The sequence below is a fragment of the Eriocheir sinensis genome, chromosome 14 (assembly GCF_024679095.1).
Source record: "Eriocheir sinensis breed Jianghai 21 chromosome 14, ASM2467909v1, whole genome shotgun sequence".
Classification (NCBI taxonomy): Eukaryota; Metazoa; Arthropoda; class Malacostraca; order Decapoda; family Varunidae; genus Eriocheir; species Eriocheir sinensis.
In genome coordinates, this window is record NC_066522.1 from 19,179,185 (window position 1) to 19,198,447 (window position 19,263).

The following is a 19,263-nucleotide window of genomic DNA, read 5'->3' on the forward strand; positions in this document are numbered from 1 at the left end:
GGCTATAAAATGCTACTAATAGGCATTTAAAAACTTACAAAACCCGAGTATTACCTCTCCGAGCTTTCAAAATGTCTGCCTTGCTTGTTTATGTAAAACCATTCCTACACACACCAGGCCCTTGTGTCCTTAAAAAAAATATATATTTCGTTTCTTTAAAGGTACCATTTCAAATTGGGAACTCGTGTTTCAGCGGGAATGCTTCATTCAGTATATTTAGCTAACTGGTCCAAAGGCTTTCTATACTTAGCTCATAAGCTCGTCCTTTATGTACTGCTTTAATCAATAATTTGTCGGAGTCCAAAATCAGAATTTCAACTTCCTTACACAGAAACGAGGACGCATTCGTCTTCGTTACCTTGACGCGATGTTTTGTTTCATACTTGGAAATTTTCCTCCCGGTGCCTCCAGCGAACTTTGATCTCAAGAGTGTTTTGTGACGGCCAAGTGGGACATGAGGACGAGGCCTCCGCGGGAAACTGCGACGCCATGCCTGTTTTCACAAACTCGTTCCTGAGGTCGGCAAAGATAAGAACTGTGCGCGGGAGGAAAGTGGTTTCGTACCCGGAAGTCTTGCTGAAATAGTAGAATTAAATATTTTAAGAAATATTTTAAGGAAAGAGCTGGACATTTCTTCTCACCAAACTTGACAAATGGTCGCAGGAAATGAGGTAAGAAGATTGTAGCTCTTTAACAAAACAACTGGTTCTTACTCGTGGTAATTTAAATCAGCAACACTAAGGACAACAGTAAAATCTAGAATCATTATTATTATTATTATTATTATTATTATTATTATTATTATTATTATTATTATTATTATTATTATTATTATTATTGCATTTTTTCTTTTTTACTTTGAAGCTATTTTGGGAGAAATCCCTAGTTCGAGACATTTCCAAAGATAGGCTCATCAGGTTCGTGTCAGTCCTAGGTAAGGTGCAGACACGCCCGCGCAATGAATTGATAGAACTGCAGGATTATCCTCCGCCGCTTCGTTCACTCCACAAATTTTCATCGTCGACGGCTCTCGTACCGACCCTCCCTCCCCACATCGTGTTGGGAGCCTGTCAGTCGCCGTGCGGTTGGCTGGTTACTCGCACTGTTCCTGCACTGTACCTACAACGTCTCCTCAGGGCAGCTACGTGGAGGTCAAAATAATAAAATGTAGAATGACTGTAAATGAATGGGAACGTTAAATGTGTTTCAAGTGCAGATAATTAAATGCTTTACTGGTATAATTAGAGCAGCGTAACACTGAAAGGAAGCCGCGGGGATGTTGAGGAAATGAAACTGTAGAGCATTTAAATAGTTGCAGGAGACATTAAAACATGTGAACGTCAAGGGCAATGAGATTCAAATGTTTTGGAGGGATGAAGCGAGCAAAGTAACAGATAGATAGATAGATATTTTACTGACCACCATAAAAATGTATACAAAACAATAACAAAAAATTCATAGCGACCTGATAATGGTCCAAAATAAAACTTCAACAACATATCATAAAAAAAACAATAATTAAAGCCAAAACTCTACATAAAAAAAAGTGTGTCATGACGCCGCTAAAATGCTATATACAACCAAACAATCCTCAGAAACAATAAAGGCTAAAGAATAAAACATATAAAAGTATTTAAAACAACAAGGAAATGCGTGACTTGAACTTAGCAATGATTATGTTGTGTAGTTGGGTTCAGAGTAGTAGCAGGGTGATATTCATGAAGGCAGCGGCAGCGGGGAGCAATGAAGAGGCTTGTAAGTGGGGAATGAGAACGAGTATGCAGAGGCAGAGATGAGAGAGAGCACTGGGGATGAAAAGCCAGATATCACGGGTGGTGGTGGATGAGGCAAGGTGGGGGATGAGAGGGATATAGAAAAGTGGGGAAAGAAGTTAAGTGAATAAGTTATGGAGAGGGCTGAAATGGATAAAGAGAGGTGAGGAAAGAAGTTAGGTGGACGAGTTATGGTGAGGCATGACATGGATATAGAAAGGGGAGGAAAAGAGAAGCTAAGTAATGGGTGAATGTAATTGTGGATTGGGGTCATACTAAGATAAATATATTTCTTTAAGCGGTTCAAACTCCCTCTCCTTCATTCGTTCATTACTACTACTCTTTTTCCTTTTCACATCTCATCGTCATTATTTACGACTCATAGCTTCAGTCACCTCTCTTCCTTACCTCACCTTTCTTCTGGTCACTCTGCATGCTTTTTTTGTTTTTCCTTTGTTTATTGGCCTTGAGCAGCCACCTTTACCGTAAAAATAATCGATAAAATGCATCTCTCGTTCCTTCCCCCTTTTCCGTTTGTTTGTGATCCAGAAAGCTTTGAATTCGCTTAAAAGATAATGTCCAACTTCCAACATTGTCATTTTACCCGAACACTGACGCCAAATCCCAAGACAAACCCGCGCCATGCAGGTCACGACGGGCGGAAGGGAAGCGAATCAGACAGACAAACACACACACAAGCCAGTCTATACACGAGGGTAGGACGAGGTATACACAGACACACACAGGAACCAAGGACACACACACACACACACACACACACACACACACACACACAAGGCCGCCAGGTAATATACAAGGTGGTTGGATGGCACTGCAGGATTCCGGGCACACGAGGAGAGGCTCTGGGTACCTGTTGGCTCGAGCTTATTTGTTTCTCTCTCTCTCTCTCTCTCTCTCTCTCTCTCTCTCTCTCTCTCTCTCTCTCTCTCTCTCTCTCTCTCTCTCTCTCTCTCTCTCTCTCTCTCTCTCTCTCTCTCTCTCTCTCTCTCTCTCTCTCTCTCTCTCTCTCTCTCACCTCCTTATCAAGCGTTTATTCTCTAAGACTATTATTCTTCAACATTTATTCTCTATTCTTCAACATTTGTCTTCTACTTTTTACAACAACCTTAATTTTCCGTTCTGTCGCATTAACATTCTTACTAAGTTCACGTCTTCCGGTACCATTTTTAGGCCGACGCAAGACCTTCACAACCTCAACACGTCACAATATTGCAGCACATACAATAGGCTCCTACGAGCTTATTATTATTCTTTCAACCGCTTTAACTCGCTTCATCTTCCGGTACTATTTTTACGAAGACGCAAGGTGGCCACACCCTCAAACGTCCCATCATCATAAAACACTCAATTCTAGTATTTTCCGTTCAGCTGCTTTGATTCTCTTACACTCGCCTCCTCTAACACATCTCTTTCAGGCAGAGGACAAGCCATCACAGCTTCGAAACGTCCTGTCACTCACTCCTTCTCCCCACAGGTCGACGGTGGCCGCGCTGCTCCTCAACAAACACCTGCACATCAACGGCATGACGCGCAGCTCCGTCAAGATCACGGACGACGCCCCAAGCACCACAAGCGCGGCCGGCGGGGGGTGTTCCAAGGAGCCGAAGAAGGCGCCCGACCCGGCAGATGGGGAGGCGGTGTGCTCGGGGGTCCATCATAACGGCATGCCAGCGTTCGAATCCACCTGCCCTGGGAGTCTTGACCCACACCTGCCCCCTCCGCCCTCCGTGGTAGCTCGAGTTGACCTTCCGCAGAGTGATGAGTCCACGCCTACGCCCACTCCCTCGCCAGGCAGCACCCCGATTTCCAGACGCGGGAGAGCGGGTGTGAAAAGGCGCTTCCTCGGCGTAGGTGTGAGGAAGAGCTCGACGGGCGTGGGTCCTGACGGGATGGTGAACGTGGTGGCGGCCCCCCCGGAGGTGAAGAAGAAGCAGGCTACAGCGCTACACAAGATGAAGAGGGAGAGGAAGGTGAGTGTCTGCGTGTGGAGATGATTGTGAGTGACGGTGTGTGTGATGCTGAAATGAGACTCAAAGAAAACGGAGGTCGCTGCACAAGACGAGGAGGGAAGAGGGGAGTGCATACATGTGATGTGTGGTGCAGATGGGTGGGTGAAGTCGTGGAAGTGCCCGATGATGTAGATGGGTGGATATGGTGGTAAGTGTGGCGGTCCATGTGAATGTGGTGGTGGATGCATCTTAGGCGTGAGGTAACAGAAAGCTTCCATCACGACACGAGATGAAGAAAAGGAGGAAAAGGAGAGATGGTGTTTCTCTGTGATGAAGATGAATGGACGTGGTCGTGATGATAGTGGTGGTAGTAGTGAACACGTTGGCATGAGGAACAAAAAAACAAAACATCACTGGACAAGAAATAATGTGAGAGAGGAGGATAGCAAGTGTGTCAAGGTGCTGCTGGAGATGATGAAGAGCTTTGTGGATTTGATGGTTAGAGCGATGGTGATGTCAGGATGAGATACAACCGAGGGAGACTAAGGGGAGTGTGCCAGATAGTATCGGTGGCGGGTGGGAGTGGTGCTGGTGGGCGTCTCGTCACCCTGAGGCGCAGAAGGGCAAGCAAGATTTATGTAAGAGGATCTGGAGGGTGTGTGCGAGGCGTCAACGTGGGTGGATGACAAACATGCGAGAGTTTCAAGCATATAGAGTTTCCTAAAAATTTTGAAGCTAAAGGTGACGAGGAGGAGGAGAAAAGGGGGAGATGAAAGAGGGAAGGGGTGGAAAGAAGTGGAAAAATCGAACATATGAAGGAAAGAAGAAAGAAATGACGCAAAGAAAGTAGAAAAGTGAAAAAAAAAGTGCTATAGAAGATTTAGTTAAGGAAATATTGGAGAAAACATGAAGGAAGGAGGAAATGAGGAGAAACGGCGGAGATGAAAGCGGAAAGGGGTGGAAAGAAGTGGGAAAAGCGAACATACGAAGGAAAGGAGAAAGAGATGGTGCAAAGAAAGTAATAAAATGAGGATTAGGAAGAAATAAAAAAAAAGTTAAACAAAATGCTATAAGAGATTTAGTTGAAGGACGTACTGAAGAAAATCTGTAGGAAAAATAAAAATAAGGAAGACAGAGAGAAGAGGAAAGAAAGCATAAAACAGCAGAAGAGGAGGAAGAAAGGAAAGGGAGGGAGTGGAAGAAGAGGAGATAATAACACAGAGGAAAGCAAAAACAATATCAGAGTAAAAGAAGGAAAGAGGGAAACATGACGGGCTAAGAGAAGAGAAGAAAAAAAACAGAGAGAGAGAGAGAGAGAGAGAGAGAGAGAGAGAGAGAGAGAGAGAGAGAGAGAGAGAGAGAGAGAGAGAGAGAAGTAAAACAAAAGCGGGTTAAAAGCAGAAAAGACGAAAAAAAAAAGACAGGAAGAGAGAGAGATAGACAGGCAAAGAAGTAAAACAAAAGGGCGATGAAAGCAGAACAGAAGGACGAAAAGAAGGAAAGAAGGGGAAACTGAAGGAAGGCCTAATGACCCTGCTCTTCTATCACGACCCTTCAACTTCCAGGTAGAGGCGGTGCTGAAGGTACAAACTCATTAGCAAACGGAGAAAGAGGAGACGGAAGAAGAGGAGGAAGAGGACGAGGAGGAGGAGGACGAGGAGGAGGAGAGAAGGAAGTGAAAGGAGAAGGAAAGGATTTAAATGAGGGTGTTAAAGGGTAAGAACACGAGGAGGAAGAGGAGGAGGAGAGGAAGGAGAAGGAGGAGAAGGAGGAGGATTGAAGTAAGATGCAAAAGTTGTACGAAGAGGAGGAGGAGAAGGAGGAGAGAAGAGAAACAAAAGAATAAAAGGATTGCGAAAAGGAGGAGGAGGAGGAGGAAAGGATTAACAGCAGGAGCAAAGGGAACAAAGAAGGGATATTTAGGAGGAGGGGGAGGAGGAGGCGGAGGAGAAAGAGAAAGAGGAGGAGGATGAAGGGAGGAAGGGGAAGAGGAGGAGGAGGAAGAGGAAGATAAGGCGGCTTACAAATGGGAAAGGTAAAACAGAAGATTACACACACACACACACACACACACACACACACACACACACACACACACACACACACACACTCATACAGTCACTACTCCTCTCAGTATAACCCGGTTCCCTATATTCCCAGTTCGCATCAGACCCCAGTAATTTCCAGGTCCTAGTTACTCTACCCATTCTTCTGTAGTTATAATACCCAATACAGACCAGGGCCCATCACACATATCGGGATTTAAAACACCTACACTAGCTAAGACTTTCGTAGAGGTTGCGGATATTTCCATGGATAGCTTTAAGAGCCAAGTGATCGTTTGACACGGCTCCTGTACTATGAATGCGGAAAACTCTCATGAAAACCGAACTAACCGAATTTGTGGACTTTGGAATTATGTGTTCTGAGAGCCGGAAGGGTCTGTGAATACGATCCCAGTTCCCGGTTAGTTCCAGCGCTTCCCTCCGCTATGAAGTTCCCTATTCAGACCATTCCGCTCGGCTCCCAGTCCGCGCGAGCACCCTCCAGTCTCCGGGAAAGGACAGTCTGCCTGGTATTCTCGGAAGGCGAAAATACATAAAGTGTTAATCAGAAAAGAGCGAGCCTGGTGAATCCTCCTGGCGATACGGGGGAAGGAATTAATTATCATGGAAGAATTAAGCTGAGAGAGAGAGAGAGAGAGAGAGAGAGAGAGCATTTGGTTTCTTTATTTGCCTCTATTTTATTTGCGAGCTTCATTTGTTTTGCTCTTCTACAAATATATTTCGTTTCTTTCAACAGTCATGTTTCTCTAATTTTTCACACGTTTCTAATCCCTTAACTTTTCCTATTTATGATTTCTTTGCTCACCACTAATGCAAATCCCTTTCCCTTCTCCTTTATTTTAAGCCAATCACCGTAAGACAACTATTTTTCACTCCTATTTAAATCATCGTACTATTCCTCTTTTGCATTCATCGTGTTTTTTTCCCTTTCCGTTTCCTCCCATTTTTCGTCCCCTCCCAATCAAACTTTCTTCATTATCTTCCAACTGCCTACAGAACTATTCCTTTCAGCTATCGTCTACGTTTACTTTTCTCTCGTATTTCTTTCTCTCCTGCTTTCTTGGGTGCTTGGACTCGTTTCCCTCCCTTGATGGAACTGTAAACTCCCTTTTTTCTTTCTCCTTCTTTCTGTCTTCCTGCCAAACTACCTCCTTACTTCCTGCTCCGGCCGTCTCTCTCTCTCTCTCTCTCTCTCTCTCTCTCTCTCTCTCTCTCTCTCTCTCTCTCTCTCTCTCTCTCTCTCTCTCTCTCTCTCTCTCTCTCTCTCTCTCTCTCTCTCTCTCTCCCCTTGCTCTTTTTCTTTCTCCTCTGTCTCAATTTTTCGTCCAACTTCTCTTGTTTCTCGTCTCTCTCTCTCTCTCTCTCTCTCTCTCTCTCTCTCTCTCTCTCTCTCTCTCTCTCTCTCTCTCTCTCTCTCTCTCTCTCTCTCTCTCTCTCTCTCTCTCTCTCTCTCTCTCTCTCTCTCTCTCTCTCTCTCTCTCTCTCTTTCTCTTCTACTCTCTATCTCCTTATCTCCTCCTTCTTCCTTTACTTATCGTTGTCTCCCTCCTTCACTTCTCTTTCTCTCTCTTCCACTTCCTGACACCTCGTTGCAGATTTCTTTTTCTTTCCCCTTTTTTGTCTCTCTCTGGCTTCATTTCGATAGTTTTGTCTACTCTTCTGCTTCCGCTTTCTTTTTTCTCTCCTCGAACAAACAAGTGCTTCCTCTTATCCTTTCATTGTCCCTCTCCCTCTCTCTCTCTCTCTCCGTGCCTAATTTCACTGTTTTTTCCTCTTCACCATAAAATTTTACGTTGTTGTCTCCCCTACCAGGTCTATTTTGCCTTTGTTTATTTCCGTCTCTCTATTGCTCCTTAATCGTTCTAACTTTTAGTTCTCTCTTTATTTCTTTCCATCACTTATTCCGCTGTTTTTCCACCCGTCATAACAATTCCCATGTCCTTCTTTCTGGAGCTCTCTCTCCCTCCCTACCATTTTTCTCTTTTCCTCTCCCTCCCTTTGCAATCTTCCTCTCTCCCTCTCATGTCATCCTCGCTCCAAATTCTCTTTCTCATTCTTTTCATCACCTGCTCCTCTACTTTTTCTTCTTCCATAACACCCTCAACCTCTGTCTCTCTCCCTACTATTTTTCTCTTTTCCTCTCCTTCCCTTTGCTATCTTCCTCTCCCCCTCTCTCCTCTATCTCGCTCCAAATTCTCTCTCTCCTTCTTTTCATCACCTACTCCGCTACTTTTCCTTCCTCCATAACACCCTCTACCTCCGTCTTTCTTCCTACCCTTTTACCTTTTACCTTCCCTTCCTCTGCTATCTTCCTCTCTCCCTCTCTCCTCTATCTCACTCCTAATTCTCTCTCTCATTTTTTCATCACTTATTCCGCTATTCTTCCACCGTCGATAACACCCTCTACTGCTGTCTTTCTTCCTGGCCTCTCCCTACCATTTTTCTCTTTCCCTCTCCCTCCTCGTGAGCCAATTAGTCAAGGGCTCATTAGCAAGGGTCTAGGGAGCAGGAACACGGGTTTGGTCGAGCCTCGAAACCACGAAGGAAGAAGCCTCGCCGTGACCAGACGAGACGCGCGATGGAAAAGAAGGGAAAAGGAAAAAGAGTAAAAAGTGGAAGGTCTTAATGAAGGGCGAGGGTGGGAGGAAGGGTGACAGGGGAGAGTTAGTTGGGAAGAGAATGGGAGATAGAATAATATTAGAAGTTAGGATGGCAAAAAGTAAGCATGTGTTTATCTGTTTGTCTTTTCTTCTCTCTCTCTTGGCTATTTGTATGTGTGTCTCGTGTCTGTGTCTGTGTGTATGTGTGTGTGTGTGTGTGTGTGTGTGTGTGTGTGTGTGTGTGTGTGTGTGTGTGTCTACTTCAAAAACACTCTTCATTTCTTTTATGCTCTTTTTTTCCTTCAATAGTTCGGTCTAGTCTTCTTCTTCCTTCCTTCCTCTGACTCTCCTCCCGCGTCTCGTAACTTACTTCCCTTCAAGCACGGAGTATCATACCGCCCCCCGAAAGCCATTTACTTTTTCCCTCCTCTGTGAGACCCGCTACTCCAGACCTCTCGAAGCGGCTCTAAATTGTTTTCACCCTACATTTGTTTCACGGTTCAAGTCTGACTTTTTCTCTGAGCAGTTTGACGTCGGGGAGGGGTCTTTCTCTCTCTCCCTCTCCCTCTCTCTCTCTCTCTCTCTCTCTCTCTCTCTCCTCACACACACACACGAAACTGAGGGAAACGCATATATTATTATTTGTTTCCGTCTTCCACTCTTTCATATTTCCAGGACATGCATTTCTTTCACAGTTTCATTATCTCCACAATAGGGCCTGCCTGTTTGCTTCCTTGCCTCCCTCCCCCCTTCTCTCCCTCTCTCTCTCCCCTCCCTCCGTCAGTCTCTCCGTCTCTCTCCCTCAGTCACTCACTTCCTCCCACTTCCTCTTCCAACGCTTGTTTCTCTCTCGCTCGAAGGATCCATTTGGAAGTCTCTCGGCTGGAAAATAAATCGATCTTTTTCCTCATTTTGGAACATGACGGGACGCAGGAAGAAGAAAAGAAGGAGGAGGAAGGAGAGCGGGGACAAGTGAGGAGAGCCCATTGCAGAATTAGGCTTCCTCGTGGCTAAATTTGGGAGGACAGGGGGAGGGGAGGATAGGAGGGGGAAAGGATGGAGGGAGGAAGGTGGTCGGGATGGCGGCACAAAAAGAATCGTATCTACATGAATGAATTTAAACTCCGCCGCAGTAATGAGGATGAGAAAAATGCATTACCGCGATATATCTCCAAGCAGGACAAGAACGAAACAATGTGCGTGTGTGCATGTGTGTGTGTGTGTGTGTGTGTGTGTGTGTGTGTGTGTATAAGATAGCCAAACAGCCAAACAAGACATGAAACCAGACAGACCGAAGCAGAAAACCAAAAAAAAAACGGACAGAAAAAAGAGGAAGAAAGAAATACAGAATGAGACACACACACACACACACACACACACACACACACACACACACACACACACACGGTTAACGAGTGAATCATCATCTCCACTCACATAACAAACACAGACAGACTCTTGGATAAACGAAACCTCAGCGTCAGCAAAGAGGAAAGAGAGAGCGAGCGAGGGGGAAAATTAATCGTAAGAAAGAAAAAAAAATAAAAGGAAAAAAAATAAACGCGGGAAAGACGTAGAAGATGAGCTGGGTTTGGAAGAAGGGGAAGGCAGTGATTGAGGTAGGAGGAACTGAAAGAGAGAGAAAGAAAGAAAAGAAAAAAAAAGATGAAATAGGAGAGTGAAGAAGAATGTTGAAAGAAGAAATGACGACCTCAGTTGAGACGGGAAAGTCGGTGATTGCGGCAGGAACGGAGGGAGGGTAGGGAGAGGGAGGGAAGGGAAAGGGAGTGATGTAAGAGAGAAAGGAAGCAGGAGGAGGAGGAGGAGAAGGAAGAGGGAGGAAGGGAAAGGGTGGGAGGTAGGAGGAGAGGAGGGAAGCAGGGAGGGAGAAGAAGGGTTATGAAGAAGGAGGAGGAGGAAGGAAGGGAGAGGGAGGGTAGGGAGAAGGTGTGAGGCAGGAGAGGAGGGAAGCAGGGTGGAGGAGGAAGGGGTATGAAGAAGGAGGAGGAGGAGAAGGAGAGGGGGAACTCATCATGACCTATCTTTACCATCTTCTATTACTGAGGATGTTAAGACGTCACAGGTTTCTTAGATGAGGTAGAGGGAAGGAAGAAGGGGAGGGAGGGAGGAAAGGGGGGAAAGATAAGGGGTAAAATGAGACGTCTGTGATGAGTTGCGTGTGTCAGTGTACCTTCTCTCTCTCTCTCTCTCTCTCTCTCTCTCTCTCTCTCTCTCTCTCTCTCTCTCTCTCACAAAAATTATTATATTGTATTAGTTATTTTCTGCGAGAGTTCATTAGTAACTTTGAAATTTGAGCTAGTTAAATATGGCGAAACCCGCGTGCACAAACGAACACACACACACACACACACACACACACACACACACACACACACACACACTAAGGGAAAGCTGCAATACACCAAACTCAGTACATTTCTTCCTCTGGTATTTCATTTATTTCAACGAGAGAGAGAGAGAGAGAGAGAGAGAGAGAGAGAGAGAGAGAGAGAGAGAGAGAGAGAGAGAGAGAGAGAGAGAGAGAGAGAGAGAGAGAGAGAGAGAGAGAGAGAGAGAGAGAGAGAGAGAGAGAGAGAGAGAGAGAGAGAGAGAGAGAGTGTGTGTGTGTGTGTGTGTGTGTGTGTGTGTGTGTGTGTGTGTGTGTGTGTGTGTGTGTGTGTGTGTGTGTGTGTTGCCTCATTACAAAACAATTCCACACGAGGAGCTAAGAGGGGTGGTGGGCGGCGACGAGTGCGACAGCCCATTAAGACCCGCATGTAGTGCCAGGCGACCGTGGCGTGACGGCAGCGGGGAAATATCAATTTATAGGTGGCTCGCGGACCGCTCAGAACCTTGGTGTCAAAGAATACAGTTGAAATGCCGAAAAGTGTGCAAAGAGTGATCGAGAGAGAAAAATGCTTGATATAACATGGGGACTGGAAATGAATAAGAAGATTAGGAAGGAGACGAGGGATAAAGACGTTCAAGTGATGATTAAAAATAAGAAAAGGCTTAGAAAAGGTTATATCAAGCGCAGAACTAATAATCAAAGGAAAGCCAAAGTAACAGAGTTGTAGTATAAGAATTAAAGAAGTCTGGACAAAGAACCAGGTGGAGAGGACCTTTGCCTGATAAGGGTAAACTGAAGTAATGTTAGACAGGGGGAAGGGAAGAAAGTAAGATCTGACCTTTGTCCTACACTGTACTAGTAATGGCCGATAGTTCACTACTTATAACAGATGAACATTTGAACCTAGAATATTGAAAAGTCTTCCACGCATTTTTTTTTCTCACGGAATTGGATGGCAGATCAATGACGGAGTAAAGAAAAAAATCTTCAAATTATACGGAAACTAGACATTTATTTTAAAGGGACGATTTAACCATTAAGGGAGAAGAACTCTACTCGTCTTTTTACGATTAGAATCAGATGAATAACCAAGAAATAAAATAACAATTCTTCATAAAAAAAAGCATAAAAAGGGTCATTAAAGCTTCACAAGGGTGTTAGTAATACATATTCAACACATTCATTTACTTCCATTACAGGCTGATATTCACCATTTAATTGAAACAAAGAGAATACGAATGAAATTTATATATACCTGAAAGTGTAAAAAAAAAATATATGGAAAGTTTTTGACCCAACATACAAACATAGGTGGACTTAAATTGATATGAGGGTCATCCAAAAGCTTTAAAAAAAAACTTGTAAAATATAGAAGCAAAGGTTTCGACAAATATGATAGTATGCTGGTGCAGAGTATGCTGGTGGTGATCAACAAGAGTTCACTGGCCTTCGCGTGTGTCTATCCCCCTCCATCCATCTCCTATCCCTCGCCATCTTTTTCATCACTCCTCCTTCACTGTCGGCTAGTCTACCATGCTCCTCCTCATTACTGGCTGTGTGTTATCTCCTCCTCCTCCTCTTCCTCTTCCTCCTCTTCTTCCTCCTCGTTCTCTCGCTCCTCCTCTTCCTCCTTCTCCTTCAACATATTTTATTTTATTTCTTATATCGCCACCACTACCATTACTACTGATAAAAACAGTTCTAGTTCTAATGCTAATACTACTAATTTTAGCGGTAATAATATCCTAAACAAACAAAAAATAAACTTTGATTGTGACTCTCAGGACGTAGCACAAACGGCAAACAAAAGAGCTACTGAGTATCGTCAATCAGGAGTGTTACAGTGTTGAAAAGCAGCTCTGAACTGATTGAATACAGCAGGTGCGCGTCGGGACTCGGCGCTCGACCCAAAGCAGATCCCGGGTACGAAATTCAGGCGAGCGAGTTGAAATGATCAGAGTATTGCTATAAACCCGATTAATCTGATAAAAAAAACAGGTACAATGGCCAGCGAGGAAAAGAATTCTCGACACTCAAAAATGATTCACAGTTTTATACATCCAGGCTATTTCTCATATCAACATTTCTTTTTATCTCGGATACTCGGTTTGTGTGAATGTAAGAGAAAAAAGTATGACATTTTAAACCTACATTCCAGTTAAATGATGTCTGAGTATTTATTAATGCCTGAGTAACAATCAATAACATTTTTGTATATAATTTTTATGGTTTGAAGTGTGGAAATACGTTAACATGGGGTATTTTGCTGAAGGAAAACACAGAACAAGGACACAGTTTAATGTTCTTAATTCGTGTGAGGTAGCATCGGGACACCTCTCTACACGAAAGAAAACTCTCTTTTGGCCACACATCTTTACTCGCTTTTGTAGGAGCAGTGATTAGCGGGCTTTGTTTCTTCTCGTTTGTTTTTGCCCTTGAGCTGCTTCCTTTACCGTAAAAAGAAAAAAAAAACATCGCGTATGAGTGAAGAGTACCTGCCAGCCATCACTCACACGCGCGACGGCACACACAGCATTCAATTAATTCCATCAAGAGCACATAACATTACTTGCAGCGACCAAATAATACACTTACAGAAAAATAAAAACAAAACAGAACTCGAGGTCCTTCGTATCGCGTTATGTACCCACTTTTTACATATATAAACTCAAATGAAAAAAAAATCTATCTATACAGTCTGTTTTATGTAATTTAGAGGACAAACACGAAGAAAATATGGCAAAGGGTCGTTCTCCTCGTGTTCTCAAGCCATAATTCCCCTTTTTTTATTATTTGAATGGAAAACTCCTTCATTCAGAAAATTGCAGGTTTTATATAATGTAAAAAGCAAACGCTGCACGGTTCACCAAAAAGATTATGGGTCGCAGTCGATGGGATTGTGGAGTTCGATGCCCTGAGAACGAGTATCAGATTTTTTATTATAACTGTGAAATGAAAACGAGAATACCAACTTTTTTTCGTGACATTTAAAAAGATCAGTGTGAGGCTTGAATGGTCTTGTATGGTCTTGTATGGCCTTGTATGGTCTTGTATGGCCTTCGTGGTCTAATGATGGAACAAGGATTTTTTTTAGGAATATTGCAATCAAGGAATTACATTTTACTGATTCTTTAACATGTCAACACGAAAATATAAAAAAAGCTACATATTAATCATCATAATAATCATTCTCCGCTACGTAACTTCAACAACTTAATAACACTATTTCCGCTAAACTCTTTTGATAACAAATTATTGTATGACCTGTGGAGAGTGACCTTCACATTCACAGCCTCCAAACTACTCTTGAAAGACTGTCTACCTCCTTTAAATATTGAAAACGGTAAGAAAAATTTTGATAGATAAATAATAACTCATCAAATAGAACCTAAAAACAATCTAGACTTTACATTAAATAACTTTCACATTATAAACAAAGACTATAATATGAATTACTGTGGTAGACTCCAACAAAAACCAAAAGCAGAAATACTACAGAAATACTACAGAAACGGCACGAGAGTAACATTGTGTCATACCTAGGAAAAACAATACTCATAGCACCAATCCGTAGTTTGTGTAGCGAGGCGAACAATGGCTTGGCGGCTTCGTCTGTGCTCTTAAGAGATTGACTTCCAAGAGTAAAAGATATGTGGCGGTAAGGACTATAGGGTGTGTGTGTGTGTGTGTGTGTGAGAGAGAGAGAGAGAGAGAGAGAGAGAGAGAGAGAGAGAGAGAGAGAGAGAGAGAGAGAGAGAGAGAGAGAGAGAGAGAGAGAGAGACGGACAGACAGACAAACAGACACACACACACTCACAGAAACAAACACAAACAAAAAAAAGAGAAAACTAACATAAATAAAAATAATCATGTGGGAGGAGGAGGTATACCAAGAAAGAGATATAACAAAAAGAAGGAGGATGAATTTAAGGAAACCCGAAAAAAGAGGAAGGCTAAAAGGGCAACGTAGAGAGCAAGATTAATGGCTCATGAGTATTTTTTTGTGTGTGTTGTCGGCCATTTTTCTTACCACAAAACTATGCTCTAAAAATGAAAGGTATGAGAGAAAGAGAGAAAGAGAAAGAGAGAGAGAGAGAGAGAGAGAGAGAGAGAGAGAGAGAGAGAGAGAGAGAGAGAGAGAGAGAGAGAGAGAGAGAGAGAGAGAGAGAGAGAGAGAGAGAATTAACCTTTTAGCATGGAGGGGAACGTATGAATGAAAGATACGACGCACGAGGTGGAGAACAGAAAGAAAAATTAGAAGCAACAAGAATTAACAAGGAGAAAGAAAGCGAATTGTGGAAGAACGGATGTTGGACTGTGAGGAGGAGGAGGAGGAGGAGAGAAAGAAGTTAAAGAACAGACGGAGGAGCGGGGAAAGGGAGAGAGGGAGGTTGGCTGGCTGGGGGAAGGTTATACACAGACACGCCCGTCACCTTCTTGAGTGTTGTGTGAATCAGCTCCTCTTTCTTGCTGCTCCTCTTCTAGCGAGGGACGAGAGGGCGGAACGTGACCCTTCATTCTCTCTCCCTCTCCCTCTCTCTCTCTCTCTCTCAAAATAGCTGATGAATATGTATACGGAGGACAACTGATATAAGATCCAGAGTGGAGCCGGAAACAAAAGGACGTCTACCGCTGTGCCTTAAGCGAAAGGTTTTGATCTCACTCTGCGTTCTTCCCGTCATAGAGTATAGTTCAAGGACATGGGCCGTGCTTAAGCCTCAGGACGGGACATTCGAAAGTACCAAATGTAAAACGAAGAGATTATTGGTTAAGAATCACCGTAATAAATAAAAGAGCAAATACATGAGGTAGGCAATAAAATATCATAGAGAAGAGGGAATCTAAATGTTTGAAAATGGCATTGGTCAAACATTCCAATAGGAGTAACAACTTATAGACAAAATATGAGAATGTAACATAACTTATATATATATATATATATATATATATATATATATATATATATATATATATATATATATATATATATATATATAAAAATAAAAAAAATCAATGGCCATTTACTAGATATGTCGACGGTATTTTATGGAACGTTTACTTAGGAAACATAAACAAGAGCCACAAGGCAGAAAGTAATGGAAAGGTTTGGGAGAGGCTGCGGTGGAACTATACGGTGTGTGTGTGTGTGTGTGTGTGTGTGTGTGTGTGTGTGTGTGTGTGTGTGTGTGTGTGTGAGAGAGAGTGTGTGTGTGTATTTCTAATTTTGCTGGTGATGTCTTCCTTCTCCTCCTCCCCTCTATGTCCTATTTCTTGATCATCCTCTTTTTTATCCTTTCGTCATTACTTCTTCCATTTGTTGTTTTGCTTTTGTTGTTCTTAATCTCCCATCCTCTTTGTATTTAATTCTAACTTTGCATCTATTGTTCTCTTATGGCTTAAGTACTCACAGGCTTTTGTTTTCTGCATTTCGTAACTATTCATTCATTTATTCAGTTGGAGGGGAAAAGGAAAGAGAATAAACGGACAAATGTTTCTCGGTGCCTCTATTGTTCTCTCGTGGCTTAAGTACTCACATGCTTTTGTTTTCTGCATTTTGTAACTACTCATTCATTTATTCTGTTGGAGGGGAAATGGTAAGAGAATAAACGAACAAATGTTTCTCGGCTAACGATTTTATTTTCATTTTTCCAGATTTTAGATACCCTTTTATAATCCCCGAAAAATTTCACTGCACTTCTTGCTTGTATAATTATGGAAACAATTCTTATGTGTGTGTGTGTGTGTGTGTGTGTGTGTGTGTGTGTGTGTGTGTGTGTGTGTGTGTGTGTGTGTGTGTGTGTGTGTGTGTGTGTGTGTATCTGTGCTTTTTTTTTTTTAATCCTGCTTATTAACTTGGAGTAATTGGAACGTGAATCCTTTAGTCCGTAGACTTTATGCATTGCTTAGCAAAATTTTATTCCAATATTTTTTTTTTCTTTCGTGTCTTCTCGTCATCGTTTCTTCGTTTCTTCTCTTATCTTTCGCTCACTTCTCAGAGATTTTTCCCCATTCTATCCTAAGCGTCCTTTTTCTCTCTCCTTTTTCTCTCGAGCCAAATCTTTCCCTCCCTCTTTTCTTTGCTCTCATTCCGATGTCATCCTTCCTCCTCAGGCTGCCAAGACCCTCGGCATCATCGTGTCCGTGTTCCTGCTGTGCTGGCTGCCCTTCTTCACATGGTACATTGTGTCCGCGCTTTGTGGCGACGCGTGTGCTGTCCCGGAGTGGCTCGTTACTGTCCTCTTCTGGATCGGTGAGTTCCTTCCCACCCCCGCCACTCCACGCCGACTCTAATTCATTCTCTCTCTCTCTCTCTCTCTCTCTCCTTCCAACACCCAACCATCCAGTTTTGCACCATTTATTTTAACGAACAGTGTAAATTAAGTCAGCGAACTCACAACGTTGTTTCAAAAATATGATCTTAATATCTTTTCATGGTCTTTCTTCTACAAATATCTCACTTGTCTCAAATTGGGCGTACTTTCCTCCTCTACTCAGGGTACTTCAACTCAACTCTCAACCCCATCATCTACGCCTACTTCAACCGGGACTTCAGAAAGGCATTTCGCAAGACCCTAGCCCACTACGGTCTTGACTGTGCCGTGTGTCGCCGCTGCATTCCTCGCATCCGCTGCTGTGGCAAGGGTTGTCGCCGCAAGGGGCTGGCCAGGTGCGTGGGCTTCGGTGCGGGCCAGGACACTCCCTCCTCGGAAATACAGCCTCGGTCGGCCCTTAGCTCAGAGTATTGCCATATCGAAATGACTACAATCGACAAGGTGGCCAAGATAGGTGTTGATCACTAATGTACCTTCTATAGGAGGAGCATTAAGGTGCTCTGGACGGTGAGGGAAAATGTTTTCTCCGAGTGTGATTCGATGGCGGCTCATGACGAGGTGCTGCATCGGGACGAGTACTGACAGTGGACGAACAAAACCGTTGTGACCTCAAGACTTCGCGCACAGGTTCGGTTCACTGGGGGTTCCTTGGTGTGGCAGCCAGAATCAAAACACTAGACGTCTAAATGTGTAGTCAGACAAAGATGTTTTCTATTAACCTGATACAAATAATGACGTATAGATTATAGAAACAGGGTGACCTGTTGCTGGTATGTGCATAGTTCACAAACTCTTAGGTATTATTAAGAAAGAAATCTATATTGTTTTCCCAAAGAGAATAGATTGATATTGTAACTCGATCTCGTAGCTCCGTGTTACCTAACTGTGTTCCCTAGAAGAGGACCAGCCTCTCTAGCGAGGTCTAGGAGACTCTCTTGGGATTTCTTGCCACCGTCCGAACTAGAAAAAGGAGACGAGGTGGTTGGCTGACGGCTGTAAGTAGACGGTGATGTAGCGACCCTACCTACGCCCTGGGCCAATCATCATTAGTTTGGACGGTGCAAGACTTTCCCCAAGAGTAGGAGAAACTGTATAGTCTGAATAGCTGTTATTAGTCACCTAAGTGTTAGTTTCGCTGTGATCTTAATGTTATTGTGTCAGCATTGGCAGGTAACAGTAAGTACATGCCGTGTAGATGAATGTAAATGCACAAAATTAATGTCGAAACAGTATTTTTAGCAAAAATATAATATATTCAGATGCATGATTTTCATTGAATTTCCACGTCAGCGATACAAAGGGAGGGAGGAATACTGCGCAGATGACTGAGCAGGTAACTTCGTCACATACCTAACATCAGTGGACTGTGTTCATGGATTTTTTTCCTTTCTGCCCAAATGGAACAGATATGCCGACATGAAGATTATGTGTGCCAACTACAACGAAACACTAGGAACTTAATCGATCATAAAATGTATTCTACCCATATTACATGACCATAAACAAGGCCGACACAAAATAACCACCAAATAACTATAAAACAAATATGGAATGTGACAGGAGTCCGCAATGGCGTCGCTGAAGGGCAGCAAACGAGTGAAACCAGCGGAAATAATAATTCCGGAGCCAATTTCCACGTGAATGACTTGCCAGCCGAACGACACGCGCTAACTGCAACATATCGAACAGGGGCGGCCAGCGCGGACCAGCAAAATTAGGAACATAATGAATCGTTAATTAACTAATTTTACGATGTGCGTTACGAACAATGGACACCGATAAAGAGACTTTCACAGCCAAATGTTTTCCTGCCTGGACACTCGAAATAAACTTAATTAAGATCTTTTACCAGGGGCATATTGAGCCATTATACATTCCTTTCATAAACGTTCTTCACAGTCTACTCATTCGAGGGAAGCTGACCCAAAATATGCATGAACCACGCGTTGGGCCACTTCAAGTTGTTCTCATAGGACGAACAGTTCCCGCACCCACTCTGGAATAACAAAACACTAGTAACGTTATGGTCCCTTCCTGTACAATTTGCTCTACGCTATTAATAGAAGCACTCCTACAAATAATTTTTATAAAGCCATTAAAAGACGTACACTTTTTTTATATAGCCTAAAAACTAAGACAGACAAACAAAGGTATATACGCGAACATTCATTAG

General features: G+C 43.2%; 1 protein-coding gene across 1 annotated transcript in view; it reads left to right on the forward strand.

The window, feature by feature from the left end:
* LOC126998601 (octopamine receptor beta-1R-like) overlaps positions 1-18,350 on the forward strand; it is a 126,267-nt gene extending 107,917 nt beyond the window's left edge. Inside the window, exons 5-7 of the mRNA XM_050860507.1 lie at positions 3,268-3,763; positions 16,870-17,008; positions 17,254-18,350. Of these exons, the coding sequence (XP_050716464.1) occupies positions 3,268-3,763; positions 16,870-17,008; positions 17,254-17,558 (940 nt within the window). The 3' untranslated portion in view covers positions 17,559-18,350. The remainder of the gene's footprint in view (positions 1-3,267; positions 3,764-16,869; positions 17,009-17,253) is intronic.
* Positions 18,351-19,263: the final 913 nt, after the last annotated feature.